This window comes from Chlamydotis macqueenii, chromosome 1, assembly GCF_036417535.1.
Source record: "Chlamydotis macqueenii isolate bChlMac1 chromosome 1, bChlMac1.mat, whole genome shotgun sequence".
NCBI lineage: Eukaryota > Metazoa > Chordata > Aves > Otidiformes > Otididae > Chlamydotis > Chlamydotis macqueenii.
The window spans coordinates 44,747,957-44,767,875 of NC_141556.1; the positions used below are offsets into that span (position 1 = coordinate 44,747,957).

Here is a 19,919-nt window from a genome sequence, read left to right on the forward strand (position 1 = left end):
ATTAGACAACAGACACCTAAATTTATTCTCATCCAAGAGTTGCTCTTCAGATTAAAAAAAAAAAAGAAAACAAAAAAGAAAAAATCCATGCCTATCATAGTAGAGATTGTATACTCTAGTTCTGTGCACTTGGGTAGAAGTAAATACTACAAGCTGTTTCCATCTGATTTCATAGCTTGCTGCTGTTATCCTTATCTGCTCTTAGAAAATGATTTCCTACTAACAGTAGCTGTCAGTAAGAGGTCTCTCCTTCAGCAGACAATGAAAATACCAACTAGTAGTGCAGTGAGGAAGAGCAATTGTAATACCTTGGAGTAGAATCGTACAATAGTTTGGGTTGGAAGGGACCTTCAGAGGTCATCTAGTCCAACCCCCCTGCAAGGAGCAGGGACATCTTTGACTAGATCAGGTTGCTCAGAGCCTCATCCAGCCTGGCCTTGAATGTTTCCAGGGATGAGACATCTACCACCTCTCTGGGCAACCTGTTCCAGAGTTCCATCACTCTCATTGTAAAAATATTTTTTTCTTATATCAAGTCTGAATCATCTTCCTTCTAGTTTAAAACCATTACCCCTTGTCCTGTTTCAAGAGGCCCTGCTAAAGAGTTTCTCTCCATCTTTCCTGTAAGCCCCCTTGAGGTACTGGTAGGCCGCAGTCAGGTCTCCCCAGAGCCTTCTCTCCTCCAGGCTGAACAGCCCCAGCTCTCTCAGTCTGTCCTCATAGAAGAGGTGCTCCAGCCCTCTTACCACTTTTACCCTCTCCAACAGGTCCATGTCTGTCTTATGCTGGGGGCTCCAGAGCTGGACACAGTACTCCAGGTGAGGTCTGACCAGATCAGAGTAGAGATGCAGAGCTCCATGCACTCCAGCTGGTCATTAACATAGAGGGCAACACCTCCTCCTTGTCTGCCCTGCCTGTCCTTCCTAAAAAGCCTGTATCCCTCCATTCCAATGCTCCAGTCATAGGCGTCATCCCACCACAATTTTACAACATTGACACAGGGTATACTACCTTCACAATAATTTCTTCATTAAAAAAATAGCCAAACATAAGTTTCTGACCAAATCTGAAAATAAGAATAGAAGTCAAGGAAAATATCCATGCAACACTTTTAGTCGAAAGATTAAGTACCCGAAAGTTCTGTTGACGGTGTTGGAAAAATGGACGATTAATTGCTGCTGTGTTTCTCTGCTGATTACTTCTAAAAAGGTTGACTAAAAAGTACACCAAGAATCACCATAATGACTATGTATCTTGATATTTATTTAGCAACTATCTTAGGAGGGTTATTACACTGTCATAAATGTGAAGAGGTTTTAATACAACAATGAATCATCAATTTTTTTTTTTAAAGAAAGATCCAATGTCTAATGAAAATAGGTAGTATGAGTTCCATTCCAGAGGGAAAAATTGATATTAAAGTGGCTTGTTTAAAGGTTAAAGAAGAGCTCATTAGCAAAATTAAAACAAACTCGTGAATACCTAATTGCAGGTGCTATGCTCATATCATTGCTATTCCTTAACAGTGATAATATGCAAACCTTTTATGCATAATTATTAGCAGGTTTTATACTTTTAAAATTTGCTGGTTTATGGCAATCAGTGCACTGAAATTACATTCTTCCAAAACAGTAATTTCCATTCACTGCAATGTTATTTGAGTCAGACCTTTGCCACTTTTAGAGTCATTTTATTATTATCGAAATGAACCAAAGAGCAAGAAATCATTTCTCATCCCTGGAAACGTTCAAGGCCAGGTTGGATGAGGCTCTGAGCAACCTGATCTAGTCAAAGATGTCCCTGCTCCTTGCAGGGGTTTGGACTAGATGACCTTTGAAGGTCCCTTCCAACCTTAACCATTCTGTGATTCTATGAGGACAAATGTTGTACAGGATGCTTCAGAGTTCTTGAAATAAACAGGAAATACTTCTATTGCTACTTATAACAGCTTTAAAAGAGATCAACTGGTAAATGAACCACATAGAGTTGTTTCAACTTTAAATAAAAAGACTACTCTCTGGAAGTAGTGTGGGAGGCTCTAAATGGGTGGTACTGCTGCCCTCGACAATTAGAAAGTGTAGAAGGAATGGCCATTAGTAAGTCGTTTGGGAAACAGCTGTAGTTAACTAGACCATGTGAACATTCCACAGGCAGCCCAGCCTCAGCAAAACAGTCTGGTCATGCTAAATATGTTGGAGAGCTGAAAGAAAGTGGTTTACACATCAGTTCAAAGTCTGAATTTATTCTCCGGTGACAGTATTCTTTCTTTCTTCAGTAATGCTGTAATTTCCTCTGAAACACAAGTCACAGTAGGATCTCTGCTCCTCCTTCAGCAGCATAACAGACAGCCTGATAGTCTTCCTTTATATACGTAAAGGACTAGAAACAAGGATACTAATTTTTTTTTTCCCTTCAATGTAGTCCAACAGCATCTCTAATTTTTGAATCCTGAATAGCAAGGGAATAGGAAGAGAATCTGCTATAAACTACTAGCTAGACTTTTTCCCCTGTTGCATATACTAAGAATTTGAAGAAATAAACAATTTTGAGACATGAACTCTATTAATCTGTTTTGAGACATGGACTCATCAGGCTGTTATTTCTTCCCCTGCCTTCACTGAGGTGCTCTGCACACAAACTCATGTGTGCTAAAAACTACAGTGCAAAACTCCCCACCCCTGGTCAAGAAGGAATTAGCTTTGGCAAGATGGATTTTTTTTTTGGTAGCATGTCAAGTGAAATGGATTAAGTTTGGTATTTTCTTTGCCAGAAAATGATAGATTTTATTGTCCAGTTTGATTAAAAGTCGGGCCTTCAGTCCATATTTTGTGTTCTGTGTAACAAGCCTGTTTTTGGAGGGAAAGAGTTACTGTTAATTAGAGGAAAATGAGATTATCCGGGTTGGTTCTCAAGCTGAGCACTTTTGTTTAAATGCATTTAGGTAGTCATCCAATTGTTTCATTATTTTAGCTTTTTTTTTTTTTTTTTTTCAAAATATGTCAACTGTGAAAAATTTTTCTTTACATAATGATTTTCTTCATGGGTTACATGTCTTAATTTTTCTATCTGTAATGGATTTCATACCGGTACACACTGAGGTGCCATTACATAAATCTTATAGAGAAACTAACCTTTAATGTGGACAGGACAGTAATTTACACATGTGCGTCTTTATACTTCTTTTTGCAGTGTGAAATCCCAGTGTAGATAGATAAATACAAGTATTTTATTAAGATTTCCACTGCCCTTCCTTTGTAACAGGGAGTTTTATTAACACTTAAGCTGGGACTGTCATCATTGCCAGCCCTCACACATGCAAAAATTAAATGATGACTGATGCAATTTTAGTACACACAAGAGGCTTGCACATAGTTTTGTTTTAAATTACAGGAAAAAAATCACAAAATAGAGGGACTGAGTGCTCAAAGTCATTCCTTCTTTTTTCCTGGATGCTCTAGCACACTGAACCTTTTTTTCAGTTCTTAAAACATAGAAGATATTTGGAATATGAACTAATAAGGATGCTAGTTAATAGTTGTTGTGTCTTTCATCAGTTTCACTACTGGCAAAAGATGAAGGAGGTTATTTTATGACCCACCTTCCTCCCTGCCACCTATATTTCCATACCAGTGTGGATATATATTGGCTGGCAAAGCTTCACAGGCTCTGTCTTGCCTTAGTAAGTGATTTAAAACAAAACAAACAAAACCGTACAACTTGAAGTGCCATAAAAAGCCTGCTTCCTGGATGTGCACTAATTCGCCTTTTCCACGTCTGACATACATCGTTTGAGCACTCTGACGATTCTCTTGGTGTGACAAACCCCAGCGCTGGTTTCCTCACCCTGTGGCTCCTCTGGCTCATATCCAGGACACTGTCCTGTCTGTTCCCCTGTCTGGAGAGGAGCCAACATGATCCATCTGCTTTTAGCTTTGAGGACCAGAGCTGTCATTTCAGTCAGTTAAGTGCACCCTTCCCTTTCTGTAGGAGTCTGGCTTACAGTTCACCACTCGGGACATAAGTGATAATTTTGAAATATATGATAGATAACTTTTTTCTTTTTTTTCTTTTTTTTTTTTTTTTTTTTTTTTTTTAGAACCATACCTGCTGATTAAAAAGTTATGTAATTTGACAGGTTTAGTACATGGTCACCTCCTTGCCTGAGTCAATTTGATGCTCTGAAGTGTTCTTCAGGGTTAATACTGAGGTGCCCAGGATTCTTCTCTTCCACTTATATTTTTCTGCTGTTCTGATCTCTTCTTTTTTGAATTATTTGAGTCCATCACCTCTACAAAATACAATTCCTTATGAGAGTTTCGGGTCAATGGTGGTTCACTGCTTTGTTCCTGACCTTTGTGAAGTTTCACGATATGGTAAGTTTATGGCAGTAATGGCTTATGGTGTTCACACATAGCTTATGAAGCTCTCTGAACAAAGGTGTGATCAGGCTCTGCTCTGAATCAGAACAGTGACTAGAGTAGATCTTGAAGGTACTATGATCTGCCTTTTCTATTTTTTTTCTGTTTCTAACCTGGATCAGTTTATTAGTCTGATTCATACCCTAGCCTTCCCAAAAAATCATCTTAGCATGAGGGACAGGGTGGCAGAGCTGAATGGCCTGGAGGGTGGTAGAAGCAGGAATTCCTTGAAAGTGTAATTCCACCAGGGCTGCTGTGTCATGAAACACTGTCCTGAAGTAACTTCCAGCATTTATCTCCTTTGACAAGGAGATTTCTGTTGAAATAAAATATGATCTATGTTTATCAATCTTTTGTTAGTACCTTTCTGTCAGATTAAAAGCTGTTTCCTGATGTGTTGGGGTGTGCCAGCAGAGCTTATAAGGTAGAAAACTGTGATCTTGCAGTAGTTTTAGCTTAATTTGAATATCTATATTAGAGTTGCAATATTAAATAAAACTGAATTGTACAAAGACTGGGAGATGGGAGGACATTCAGAACAATGTGTGTGTTGGTGTTGCGTTTATTTGTTCGTTTATAAAGAATACCTTCAAGGTTGCCATGAGTTTGTGATTTCTGGTTTGAATCTTTTGAGAGGTTCTGCAGTATGAGCACTGGCTTTATGGGCTGAATCTGGTTTACAGGACAGCTTTGTCTAGACTGTCATTGTACCCTTGTGGAAGTGTGGAAGGACTGTCCGTGTAGCACACTGGCTGCACTGAGGCAGCTCCTGGGAGACAAGAGATTGGTACCTCCATCTGAGAGGTGAGCTCTTGGGAAGTGTGTTTCTTGCTGAACTTGTCTGTTGTCTGAGTGAGGGCTATGTTGTTAAGAGTTTCTGTAATGTAACCCTGAAAATATTTTACATTGTTGATACATAACTAAAAAGCGTAAGGAAGTGTTATTTGATCCTTTCGCACCTCAAGCAAGGTACTGGCAAGAATTTCTTCATACGTTAGTCTGTCATGTGTAGTGAATCAGGCTGTCTAGCAGAAGTGGGAGTATGTGAGTATACCTCTCATTTTTCTTTGACGGCTTGGTTTATACTGAGTGCTAGCTAAAGGCTCTGTTAATGTGGTATTTACTATTCAGCCAGGTTGTGGAGCCATCGCACACTTGAGATTAGGTTCATTAAAGCTAATTGGATTACCAAAATCTGCAAGTTTGTCCCAGGCAGACTGAGGAGTCCATACTTTAGACTAAACAGAGTAAATAGTGAAGCCTAAGAACACTTCAGCAGCTGCTCAGTATAATTTCTCAGGTTCATTGAGCTGACAGAGCCAGTGTACTATATCATTTGAGGAGGAAACTTTAATTTTCTGTAATTTAGCAAGTGGAGAACGTATATCAGGCAGTGATGCTGAGCACACTAGAAAATGTCATGAATTTATACCCATTTACATTAGGATTTCAAAACTAAGAAACAAAACTGAAGCGCTGGCTGCCAAAAGCCAGTTGGTTCAGTACTCATGCTGAGATGTGTTGTATAGCTTTCAGAGCTCTGCCTAGTTTTCATTTATGTTTTTCTTTCAACTGCTGTCATTCTAAAAGCCCTGGAATTGATCAACAAATGAAGTGTTGAACAAACGATATAAATAACACTCTTAACAGAAAGAAGAATAATATATAAAGGTTAGGAAGTGGTAAATCTCTAATACAGTCTGTCTCAACATTTCCACATACCCACTGATATTTTAAAAAAAAAAAAATCAATGTATAAAGTAGATTAAACTCATAAATTATGGATATATAGAAACCATTTATGCCTTTAGGAAAGAAGAAACAAGGTACTTATGCTGTTGAGTTAGCAAAATGAGGTAACTTGATCAAAATGTGTCTGTTAACAAGTGACGTTTTCTGGAGAAAAAGTATTGCAAATGGTATGAACAAATTTATGACATTTTGAAAAATTCATTATTTCTTTGGAATAATAGGAAAAACATAAATACTCTTGTACAAACCATAATGTTCTTTAAGCAGAACTTGGGCAAAAGCTGTTCAACTTCAAAGTGGTAACCTTTAGCATTTACATGAACTCTTCTGTTTTTATACTACTTAACAAACATTGTCTAATTGACCTTCTGAATATCTTTTTGAGAGACAGTGGGTCTGTATTGTCGAAAAACTATTTAAAATGTTGAGCTCTCTTCATTGCCTTTTTTTGAGTATGCAACTGAGCTTTCAGAATTTTTACTGAGCAATCCTATCATGCCTCCATTTGTAAACTCTTTTCCCCTCTAGAACAAAGTGATTGCCTGATGAAATGTGAATGCTAAAGACTGGAGTACCACTCTGCTTTATCAAGTAGTACCCTTGAAAGGAAAAAGCCTTAAGCTGCTGATGAATCTAACCTTTCGACAAGGAGGAAAAGGTGTTGTTCTTTATAGCTATGGTTATAACCTTTCACATGTGAATGATATAACTAGTGCTGTGCTTTTTCTTCATGCATTGCCCAACAAAGGTAATTTGGAGTATTTGGATACTGTAAGTTTGTTGACCTCTGTGGCAAATCTCAGCTCTTATGTCTAATCTAAATCTACCTCCTACTAGTTTAAAACCGTTACCCCTTGTCCTATCACAACAGGGCCTGCTAAGAAGTTCGCCCGCATCTTTCTTAAAAGCCCCACTTTAAGTACTGGAAGGTTACAATAAGGTCTCCCCAGAGCGTTGGTTAAGTTTATTTTTACTGAGACATCCTCTGCTTTCAGCATTGTTTCACAAAATTCTCTAATTTTTGTTTAATCTGTAACCTTAGCAGTGGTCCAGTGCTCTATGTAGGGTAATGCATGGCTTTCAGCTGTTAATATGGAGCTTCAGATAGCTGGTAAAATAAACAATTTGGTTCATAAAATATCTGATCTAGAATATTCAGTGTAGCTGCTAAGACTGAATAGAAAAACATACTTAGTGGAAGTTCCAAGAATATTCAATATTCTATTTGCTCCCCTTTATCACAGAGCTGAGAGGTTCACAAGGTGCTGCTGCACTTGACTCTGCCTACCTTGTGGTGATATTGCCACAGGGTGAGGTAGCAATGTGAATGCTTGTAATTCATGACCTCCATACTGATAGTTGTAAAGTGGTAATTTATACTGCAAAATGAAAAAGCTTTAAGAACAGATGGTTTAAAAAAAAAAAAATTAAAGTGCCGTAAACTGGAAATCTGGCTTGTCTTGCTCCAGGAATTAAGTCCACATAAAAGTTAGTAGCAAAAGAGAAGAGGTTATTTCTTTTTTTTTTTTTTTTTTTTTTTTTTCCATTTTATGCTCCAGACTTTTAGAAGATAATTTAGTATTCATCAAACCTTTTATGGTAAGAGCCCCGTATAAACTGCCACCCTTTAATACACATTGTGCGATCAAGGCCAAAGGCATCTTCCCCATGCTATTTTTGTCACTTTATCAGAAGCATCACCTGGAAAGTAGTAAAAGCTTCTAGTTTCCGTAAAGTTATTGTAGTTCTTTGAGATCTGATTTCATTACACTGATAAAAAATGAAGTAACTAATTTCAGGAAATAAAAAGACACTGAAAATAAGTCATACTGTGATATAAATTCTTGGAAAGCATCACAACATTACAAAATTGGAAGTTTAATTAGTAATGTAATGTTTTAATTTTTGTCATACTATTCTAACCTGTTTCCCTCTGATTTTCTTACTCAACAAGTTTGTAATGAAAAAAAACCATAAAACTTTGCACCAACTGCCATGCAAATTTTTAATATTGATTCTGTGACCAAGAGTGCTGTACCAAAGAACTAATTCATATAAAATGTGCATATCTTACTTTTAATTGACTTATAGGCCTTGGAAAGGAAGAGAAGCAAATGGAAAATCTCTTTGAACAATATTGGAAACAGAAGAACATGTTTAAGAAAAGTAAAATTAGAATTCTTACCTTTTGGTTACCATCCAAATAAATGTCTTACCAATGGTAATTTTACAGCATCTGTTGGGCCCGCATGCTTAATCATCTTTGAGTCTTGAAATCTAATGTCTGCAAAGTAAATAGGGGAACAGAAATAACTTTTTCTTTAGTTTTAGAGTACTGATGGTTTAGGTGTAAAATAGTAGGGGAATATGGAGGAGCTGCACTGTTTATCAGCCTGATGAGAGTTTTGATACCAATCAACATTACTTTCACAAGTTAAAAGTGCCTCAGAAATGTTCATAACTGTGTTGATGATCACCATAGTTCTCCTTCCACTCCATTTTTAGCAGGGGTGCAATGCTATCTCCCTGCTCCCATTCTTTTATTCGGAAGGAGAGAAAATACAAAATATTCTTCAAAAGCCTGTCAGATAAAAGCCTATTTTATTCAACAAACAAAATGACCTTTAGGAGTTAGACTCAAAAATACTTTCTCTTATCCTCTTTTCATGTAGTTTGTAATTGTGGAATATTTTTCAAAATTGCACATCTTTGCTCTTCAAGGCATTTTACATAAGTTAAAGTGGGTTGACTGTTATGTTCTTGGTCATACTTGCTCCCCTCTCTTGCCCTTTGCCGTATGTGGCAGGTAGGCTTTCTTTCCAAAAGGAAAGATGGTGATCAGTACTACTCAGGCTTAACAAAAAAAAAAGGTAAATGCTGCTTCTCTACTGAAGTTGAACATTAAAGGAATTCATAAACTGTTTTTTTACTTTGAAGTAGGACAGATTTTTTTTTTTTTTAATTACTTATCCTGTCCCACTCTGTAATGGGATCATGCAAATATTTACATTGCTAATGGAATTGTTACAGCTCTGAAATAGGTTATTTGTTCAAATATCAGATTCAAATTTCCTGCTGTGGCAGTGCTTTTTTATAATCAAGGATTCAGTTTCTGAACTCCCAGTGTATCAAGGTTCTTGTGTTAGTGTCCCTTGTCATAAATGTTGCCTGGGAGCATGTTTTCCAAGGCTGTTACATCCAGCATAGATGCAATTGTGATAACAGACGACAGACCTCTTGGAGAACTTCCATAAAGCAGATGTCATTGCAATAAAAAGAAATTTAAGGGTTTTTTTTCTAGACCAACATTTCTTCATCTCTAAGCTCTGTTTATGAAAAAATAGAGATAATTGTTATACGTTCACTTCTTTTTCATGGATGAGTCAGGAGAAGAATTGTAAAGAGAGGGAATGCAACCTGGAACTGCTGTTACTGATTTCACAAGCTAAAGAATAGTAAATAATGCACAAATATCTGTAAAGCTCCATAGAAGTTTTCTTGGCTTGATGCACATTTTTCTGTGAAATAAATTTGCGAGTTTGGAACTGCTGACAAGTTGATTATGGATGACTTGGCTTTTCCCTAAATACCTCAGTCTTTGTTCAAGTGCTTTGTTTCACTCAAGTAATAATCTAGGTCACATTTTTTGGTGCGTTTATCAATGTGTGATTTATCTTTTATTTTGCGAATAAGTCTGGTAATTTAAGGTCAGAACAACATTACAAAACTTCAGTAATTTGTTGATGTGAATTGTGAGCGTTGTGTATATATATATTTTTAAAACTTTGAGTCCTACATTTTATTTCATCAATTTTCAAGTATGTTTGCTCCTAGTAAAGTTTATAAAAGGCCATGTTTACCCCTTGGCATAACAAACTGGGAAAGACAGCATTTTCCTTTTCTTTGCTGTATTATTTTCACAAGTTTACCAGGTTGTATCTCAGTGATTTAGTAGGGGATTTTGTTTGGATTTTTTTTTCCTCCTTGTTTCAGCAGAGGCGTTTGGGCGAGAGATACATTAATAGATTGTGACTTTCCAAATAGATTTTATTATTATCTCATTTTGCATGGATTATATAGGGGTGATGAGTAGGAAGGAGAATTCTCCTTTCATACTTTGGATTACTTTTGTTAATTATTTATGATTTTTTTAAAGCGAACTATTGGATCAAATAATCAACATATATGCTTTTACACTACCTCAGTGCATTTCTTTGAAACTTTATTTTGTTGCTTTGTTATTTCCATTTCACTGAATAGCACGGCATAATCCTTAATTCAGTAGAAAGGAAAGGATTTACTTAAATAAAGATAGTTGCACACGTTCATTTCCATTTCTCATTTGTTTTCATAATTCAATAGCAAGCTGAAAGTTCAACTGTTCTCTTTAGTAAGATGTGCTGCTTAAATCCAGGCAGATTAGATTGGACAACATTGTTCCTGCTTTACTGTTATTTGTCTTGCTGTCTTCCAGAATGAAGGTGCTTAGAGAAGGATTAATATGCCAACTTGGTATTTTTTAGGCTTGTTAAATCTTAATCCTCAGTTTCTATGAGATAGATTAGAAATTAATCATGTTAAATTTGAAGCTGAAATTTACAATATTCATTTTCATTTTGAAAGCAATTAAATGCCTGAGAACTTGACCTACTCTCACTGAAAGGTGGTATAAATGTAATATTTAAATTTTAATAGAAATCTTGTTTGATATGGCCACAAGTGTAACACTTGAAAAATTGTTTGTTTTCCTACTTAGTGCTGTGTAATTTTTCCTGCTATTTATTTATAAACAATAACAGCCACAAAACACCTTTGAAATGCTTCATTTTCCTGAAAAAAAATGCAACTTGCATAGGAATTCGCAAGCAAGATTTTTTTCAGTTTATAATGGCACTTAGGGCACAAGATGATGAAATGGATTTAATTTTTAATATACCCATTTACATTGAGCATGATCTATGGAAAAGCAGGCAATGGAGTAAAATTTTAATGGATTGACTGTTCTGTACGTGTCTGAGATACGTGAATGTTACCTTTGTTCCCATGTTATGATGAAATATTATTTCTAAAAGACCTGGGACTATTTTGTTCTCATTGTTGGTGCACAGGGAATTTAGCAGCAGGCAAAAAGTAAATATTGCAAAGCTGTTTCATTCACAGTTTGCTTTTTCTCTTGTACTGAATAGGGTCTCCAACAGGGGAAAAACTGAATATGTAATTAAAGATTAAATTGTGACATATGTATTCTTTAGCATCTTCTGAATATTAAATATTCCTTTTGCAATTTCAGGTATTACAGATTTTATGTGAAAAATACATAAAAAATAAGTGGAATAAAAATGCATTCTAAATTCTGGAATTACTGACCTAGTTAATTTCTCACCATGTACAGATGGAAAATAGTTGAGTGCTGAAATTTGGTTGGAGTCAGAGTATGTTTTTAGTAGGGATGTAGCTCCATGACTGGGTATAATTTTGTTTCTATTTCTGAATGTGCACATAGTTGAACCAATGTTTATAGTTTTGCAGGACAAATTTGTCTAGAGATATGGACTGAGAAATTGGATGTCAGAGATGTAGTTAATAATAGAAATTCTTTGTTTTTCCTAAGGTTAGTTACACTACTTAAGACAAAAAAGGAGTGAAGTTCCTCATGTAGCTGATGTAGCCTCTTCTCCATGTAGACCATCCTCTTTTTCTGTCCCTCATACGCCAACAACCAAGATAATGTGGTTACTGCAGATAACAGCTCTTTGTAGCTTCTAGGGCTATAAGTATGATCTCTAAAAATAAGCATTTTTTTTCTATAAAATGTTCCATATAGCTTCGTCTCCAGTCAAAACTAGTTCATTCATCTAACTAATTCTGTATTTAAATAGAGGTGAAGATTTATACCCAGCTTTTATAGTTTGGGGAAGGAAAAAGACCTTGGTTTTCGTGTTTCTTTTAATGATAAATTGTGCGATTATCATGTTTTTGTTTGCTATTTTCTGCTACTATCACTTCTTCTAGTATATCACATTAAGTTAATCATTTGCAGTTTTGCGAGTTTAGACAGAAGTCTAAATGGAATATATTTCAAATGAAATCATGCAGAAGAAATATTGATTGATAGTAAAAAAAATGATACCGATTATTTTGCAGAATGTAAAATAAAGTATTGCCTTAAAATTATAGTAACTCTTGATAAATAATAGAGCATAGAGCATGAAATGAGGTCTAGAGGAGAAACTATTACATTTAACAGTGCTAATAGTTTTTCCAGATGAAAAGATGAACCAATTCATTCTTTTATACATTCTTTCATTTACTGAGCTTCAAAGAGATTGGGAGCAAGTAACTATATAGCAGGAAATTGTGGCCAGCAGGTCGATGGAGGTGGCTCTGCCCCTCTGCTCTCGTGAGACCCCACCTGGAGTACTGCATCCAGTTCTGGAGTCCCCAACATAAGAAGGACATGGACCTGTTGGAGCAAGTACAGAGGAGGGCCATGAAGATGATCAGAGGGCTGGAGCACCTCTCTTATGAGGACAGGCTGAGATAGTTTGGGTTGTTCAACCTGGAGAAGAGAAAGCTCTGCAGAGACCTTATTGAAGCCTTTTTGTATTTAAAGGGGACTTATAAGAAAGATGGAGAGAAACTTTTTACTGGAGCTTGTTGTGATAGGACAAGGGGTAATGTTTGTAAACTAAGAGGGTAGATTTAGACTAGATATAAGGAAGAAATTTTTTATGATTAGGGTGGTGGAACACTGGCACAGGTTGCCCAGAGAGGTGGTGGATGCCCCATCCCTGGAAACATTTAAGGCCAGGTTTGATGGGGCTCTGAACAACCTGATCTGGTTGGAGATGTCCCTGCTCCTTGCAGGGTGGTTGGACTAGATAACCTTTAAAGGTCTCCTCCAACCAAGCTATTCTATGATTCTGTGAAATTGTTATCAGTAGTCCAAATGGTCGTTTGATGTTATGCTCTCTTATGGAAGATCAGAGTGGAAAAAAAAGTGGCTACAGATTATACGGAAGATACAGCTGTGCAAAATTGGGTAGTCATGTACTGCAGAAACAACGTCAGAGTGTGTTTTCATAAAATATATTTTTTTTAAAGAATAATCTGTGTTTCTCTTACAACTGTTAATGCTTACAAGCTGGCTAGTCACCTTACTTGTTGCTTCCGAAATGTTTTCTGTGTGTAGAAAGGGATAGTAGCAATAATGGGAAAATAAATTGAGAGTTCTGCATATATGGTAGCAAAAAGTAGTAAGGTGGTGTAAAAATTGAGTGAATCTGAGAATATTTTCAGCAACTTTATTTCATTAAACTGGAGAATGATGAATGATTTTTCTGACTTTTGTCAATTTAGTGATAAATAACTTTTGTATTATTTCTCACCTTATAAAATTCTAGGCTAAATTGAAGTGACTCACAGAAGTAATATCTTCTTTTCTGATGGAAATACTGTATTTTTTTTTCCTTTGTCTTTACAAAATAGATTATGCACAGTTGAATGACATTATTTTTGTGAATCCTAGAAGGATTCTATCAGTTTTTTTCCCAGCAATGATTAGTTTATTCTGCTCAGAGGAAAATGCTGTGTTTGCTGCTGTTTCCATCCATGTGGCTGAATGCTTCTGCAGCAAACTACAGCAGCTTGAAAGCAATGCAATTTCTAAGGAAAAAAAAACACATCTGAAATAATTATCAACCTATTTAACAGTGTTATGTTAAAACTGCATTGAAAATTTGGATTACTCAGGATTGATACCAGTTCCTGTGGGGGAAAAAAAAAAAAGGGCTTGAGTAACTGAAGAAGCAGTTAAATTGCTACTTGAGCTAATGTTTATAGTTATTGCATCTGGAGGGGAGAATAGTTTGCCACATATTGTGTGTTTGATGTAAAGGACATGCGTCATCTTTCCATTATTCTTGCTCATAAAAAAAAAAATACTTGTGAAAGTAGAACTGTTTTATGAAACAACTTTGATGTATTTATAAGCATAGTGTGGTTTTTTTTTCATGTATACATGTAGACTATAATTATAATGCCAGTTAAATTAGCTTCCTAAATTGTGAATAACATGGGTTGTGTTTTCTATAAAACGTTAGTTCCAGTTTCTTTTCAAAGTACAGCTTTTTTGTGCCACTCAACAAAACTGCAAAGGGAACACATGTGGAGCCTTAAATATTTTTTTACCTCAAGTCCTTTATAGATAGGGTATAAAAGCACATTGTGTAACATAATAAATTGTATGGAAAGGAACCACATGTTTCCCAAGTAGAAAAATACATTTTAGTGGTCTGTGTAGTATGTTTATATCCATATGGCACGCTTTTAATCCTGGTTACTTACCTAACTGTTCTTTCAATTCCTGCGTTGTTTGTCAGTTTTCAGACTTCAGTTAGAGCTGTGTCTGCTCCGGGAAAGTTTCTTGCTGTTTAGAGCAGATAGGCTTAAAAAAAAAGGCTAAAACTATGAAGATGCTCCAGTTCCACATTTCACTCTGGGGATTTTTATTTAGAGGCCATATAAAATAAAACAGTCCTTTCCCTTTGCCATAGTAGTTTCTAAAGCATAGAGACATATGTTATTCTTAAAGTTCGTTTTCCCACCCAAAAGCTGTATGTATGCAGAATGTATGCAAATCACCACCACGAAATGTGAATCTCTCAGTAAGATGCAGAGATCCAGAGAACTGGGGGAAAAAAACAACCAACTTCCCCTCGCCTTCCATAAAAATAGTTTCTTTGTGGGATTTGTCTCCCTGAGGAACTTCCTGATACTCGGATACTCTGTCATGAGTAATTGGATTGTAACTCTTTCTAAATACTGTTTTCTCCTCTTGACAGCATGGGGTAACCTTGGAAATGTTCTCAAGAGCCAGAGCAAGATTTCTGAAGCTGAAAGCGCCTATAGAAATGCCTTGTACTACCGCAGCAACATGGCTGATATGCTTTATAATTTGTAAGTATGCGTGGCTTTCCTGTGGTTGGATTGTCTGTGAAACCTGTTGTGAATGGAGCTATTGATTTACTTGCTGGAAATGGAGATGATGTTAGTGATTGCTTTGTAATCATTGTTTCATTAATTGTGCTGCTTAAATTATGAGGTGGGCAGGACCTTTTCTTGGTGAACATTATTACATATTCATGTATTGACTATGGAGAAGGTAAATTTGCAAATCTATTCGCTTTAAAAGAAAAGAAAACTCCACCCTGAACAAAGCACAGATAGATGAACTGGCAACAGTAGCACTCCATCCATTTCTGACTCTGCTGAAATATAGAGGTGTTATTTAGACTTCTTTTTAAAGTCCGAATAACAACTGATGGGAGGAGTGGGTGTGAGCACTTCCTAGCATAAGCCAATACCCCGCAGTTAGCCTCAGAGGTCTGAAAAATTAAAATAGCAAAATACTTTTCTCCTGTGACTGACTTCAGAGCAGCGTAGATTCAAGAGAGTTTAATTACTATGATCCTGTTGTAGGTGGGAAAGATAATAAGTATCATGAGCATCAAAATAATTATACAGTGGGGAAAAAGACTTCCCAACTCATTAACGTACCAAATCTTGAACATGGAAGCTAGTGTCATGCTAAGCTTCTCACTGAAGCATGATCATGCTGTGTACCCCACTGGGGAGTGGGCAGATTCTTTGGGTGTCCTGGCTGGGCGTCTTGCCTGCTCCCTGCTTGACGCTGCTTGTTGTGCCAGCGCTTTCCCTTCCTTCCCTCCTGCCATCACCCACCCAGACCGAGCCCCCAGAGCAGAGCTCTGCTGAGAGACAGGCTCATCACTTTCAGTAGCCATACACTGTTTTTTTTGTGATGTGTGCGGAGAACAAAATCCAAGTGACTGCCATTCATTAGGCAGTAGTATAAAGAAAAAGTTCCGTGTGCTGTAGAAGAGTATATGTGTGACAGAAATTAAACCTAAATGCAAATGGTAAGCCTCTTTAGATAGACAGATAAATAAAAATTCTGTCTGTAAGTCCGCTTTGAAAAGGTAATTTATAATATCTGAAAATTAAGTTTACTATAATAGACTTTTCTTCTTTTTTCCTTGATTAACGAGGAATGAGATGCCCATTTCATTAATTTGCCTTACAGGTAAACATACTGGAAAGTCCAGGTAATTTAATTTTAATTCCAAAATCAAATTCAAATATTAAAATATGTATTTTTAAAATAATCAATTACACACATACACGGATGCACATATTTTTTTGTTTGTTAGGCAAAGGAGAGTATGAAAAGCATATTTTCAAGAAGTTCTTTCTGCTCACATTTAAAAATAACTTCTGAACCCGGCAGATGATTGTAGGAAAAAAAGTGACAAGATTGATACTCCTAATTTTCTCATACACTATTCATTTTGGGGCTGGAAATTATAACTATTAAGTTTTTTTTATATGCCTACACAGTACTTTTGTCTCTTACTCACTATGTCATACAGGGAAACTGAAGTTAATACCAGGGTAAGAAGAGGAAAGGGGGTTTGGCGGTAAAGACAGGGATATAAAAGAAATCAGATTTCAGTCGTTTTGCTGTTCTCAGAACACGCTGATAATCTTCCAGCTTTCCACTGATACACAAAATATATGCCTACAGACTGTCATTTCTGTTGAACAGAAAATTTCTAGGAATTCTACTGATTTTGTGTAAAAGGAATTTAACTGAAATGCTGATTGAAATATATTGGAATATAAAGTTACTTTACATATACCTATGAAAGTAAAGGAAGTCTATTCAGAGGGAAGTGTTTGCTATATAGTATGTATATATGCATACATAGGCAAAAAAGGCTCTCTAATTCTTAACTTTTCTGTTACTATCTTGAATGCAATAGGATACTTCCTTTTTTTATTATTTTTAAGCTTCACAAAACCACTAGTTATTCAATAGAAACTGAAAAATCTTGCATCATGTTTTTTTTTGTTTTTGTAGTCTTTCACTATGTTGGGTACTTAAGTATCCAGCATGAAAAGTAGGTGGTGAATTGAGTGGGCTTTGGTATTATGAGACCACAAATGAATCGATTCTTTTAAGCATAAACTCTGAAGAGCTCCCTTGCAAGTTCAGCCCGTCCTTGAAATGCAGTTCTATAGCCTACAGCCTTTTACAAAAAATACTGTAATGGAAAAACGTGTCTTGTATGTGCTTACAAGAGGCAATTTATATTTGCTGTTTCTAGTTTTTAGCATGTACCTTTGAAACTGAAACAGTCATGTAGAACTTTAGGAAAAAAGCACTCTTACAGTAATTTCTAATCACTGTATTTTGGCCATTATATATTCGAAGTATATTATAGCCTTACATGCTCTTTATTGTTTCTTAGCACTCAGTGTTTAATACAGATTAATTGGCACATGCAGCCCACACACAGCAATAAAAAATCAAGGAGCTATCTGATTGAGGAACAAATTAAGGATCAACTCACAATTTTTAATGGATAACAATCAAAGAGAGGAACTACATAAACAGAAGCATTTTATGATCTCTTTCTTTCGTTTTCAAGAAACTAAAATGTGAGACTGGCTTATCAGTTGGCTATTAATGCATTAAAATCTACAGAATTTAACAGATTAGATGAATGGCTGATTTCAGTGCTATGTTTTTATTTTCTGACTGTTACACCTGAGTTACAGCTGCTTTTGCCATTTAGGACAATTTAAACTGCATTAATTTAAATTACATAATTCAATAATCTGCGTTTGAAGATTTGTCTGATTCTGAACATGTCATTTCCCGTAGTGTTCAAACGTATCAGTTCTGTATCCTTAGATAAATTCCTAAACAAAAATGTTTTTTTATTATTATTATTTTTATTTATTTACAAAGGGAGGGGGTGGGAGGGGAGGAAAAAAATGCTCTTGCTAACAGTAATATTGTGTTGGTTTGTTCATCACTACTTTAGGTGTGGGCAAAAATGGCTTTGTTGTGTTGACATTTTCTCAGGTCCAAATAGGTAGAAGTGAAAGTTACACATACCTTATACCTCAGGATAGCTTGTGACCTGGCCTATCTTGAAGTCAGGATCGGTGCCCTGGAATTTGGGAAACTTGAGCTCAGGCTAAGAGCTTGGATTCTTCTTTGGAAGCTTGTCTTCTGAAACTCCCATGAAAAATTCAGAGGGTAAATTCCTGGCAACTCTGAAAACATTTGAGATTTTCGTAGAAATTTCAGTGCAGAAGGGATTTCAGTTATTGTTTTATACTCTAGATGGATAATATATTACAATATGACTTTAATAAGGTTGTTTGTACTTCAAAAAAAGTACATACAAAGTTACCTCCCATAAATAACTTCTCTGATGTCTTTAGACTGCACTGCAGGTAATATTTACAAATAAATCTCAAAGCTGACTTCTCAAACCTATGTAGCACTGCTGATTTCAGCTAGATTTCATAGGGTAGTAAATCAGCAGAAACTGAGATCTCTTTCCATGCTTTTTTTTTTTTTTTTTTTAAACAGAGAAATTCCTGTATTTTAATACTGTGAAGTACCAAGGACAGAGCTGTAGAAAAACAGTAGTTTCTTCCTCCAAACCAGGCAATGTTCAGTAGTTTAAAATCAAATTATTTTTAGTTTGTTTTGCCTTTTCTGTCTTTGTTGCTTTATGATTGTTACCTAATGCTCATGGGATTTTTTGTATTGTTTCAAATTGCTTCTGCTTGATGCCTAAAGTAAAACTGCTTATCAGTCAAAAGACAGTGTTGCATACATTATTTCACTTGTATTTAGGCCCAGCTCTGCTTAGAGTATTGTTTCGTCATCTATAGCAGTAATTTGTATTACCTTGAGTTTCTCAGCTGATTTTAAGGATGTTCACAATCTCACATAAATATTGAGTATTCCTTTAAAATGGTACTAATTACTTTAAATGTTGTATTTTTGGCATATACAATGCCCTATAAAGGATAAATTTCTACCAAACAACCATCCCTTACTTCTTTCCTGAAATATCTCATTTTGCCTTTACTCATATAGGTCTCTGTGTATAAGTTTGTTATTAAAATAATTTAGTTGCTTTAGGTAAGTTCAAAGTATGAATCTCCAAAAACTTTACTTTGGCAAACTTAAGGTATTATGTCAATAAATGTGGAGGGTTTTTTAGATTTCTGTTAAGTAAAGTCTTCAATAGTAGCTGAAATTTTAGTACTGTGAAGTCTGGGATTGCAGAAGTGTTTTATACACAAAGTTTTAACTCCACATCCTTGGGTAAAAATCAATATTTTTGATTTTTTTTTGAGCACAGTTCTTCCTTGTCTGTTGTTGTTAGCCTGTATAACATCTGAAATTGTGTTCGCTCTGCTTTTACCTTTTAAAAGTGCTTGCATGAAAATCCCCTTTGCTGAGCTATCGGAGACGAAGAGCACTAAAAGCAGGCTAACCTACTAACCTGTGCTGAACTGTTTGAACCTGCCCCAGACAAAGCTGCTGCACCACTTCACGTGGTAGGAAACAAGTCGAGGTTACGGTTCCTCTTCATTGATAGCCCACAAGTTTTTATAATGCAGGATGTCGAGTTAAAAAGCATAGAGGATGTGTCATCTGCTGTCTAAGTACTTGATTTTTTTTTTCCATCTGTGCATGCAGACTTGCTACAAACCCATTTGGCATTAATCTCTGCTTTGCCTGCTAGCTCTTCCTCTATCAAAGACAGTGGCTGAAATTTGTGTCGTACTGTAACCAAAGCTGTCTTGATAAAATCTCGCTGTATTGTGAGATCAATTCTTGAGGTAGCACCCAAAGGT

At 36.0% G+C, this 19,919-nt stretch overlaps 1 protein-coding gene across 1 annotated transcript in view; it reads left to right on the forward strand.

The window, feature by feature from the left end:
• The window catches only part of TMTC2 (transmembrane O-mannosyltransferase targeting cadherins 2), a 257,441-nt gene that overhangs the window by 155,401 nt on the left and 82,121 nt on the right, over positions 1-19,919 (forward strand). Inside the window, exon 4 of the mRNA XM_086749874.1 lies at positions 15,014-15,128. Coding sequence (XP_086606000.1) covers positions 15,014-15,128 — 115 coding nt within the window. The remainder of the gene's footprint in view (positions 1-15,013; positions 15,129-19,919) is intronic.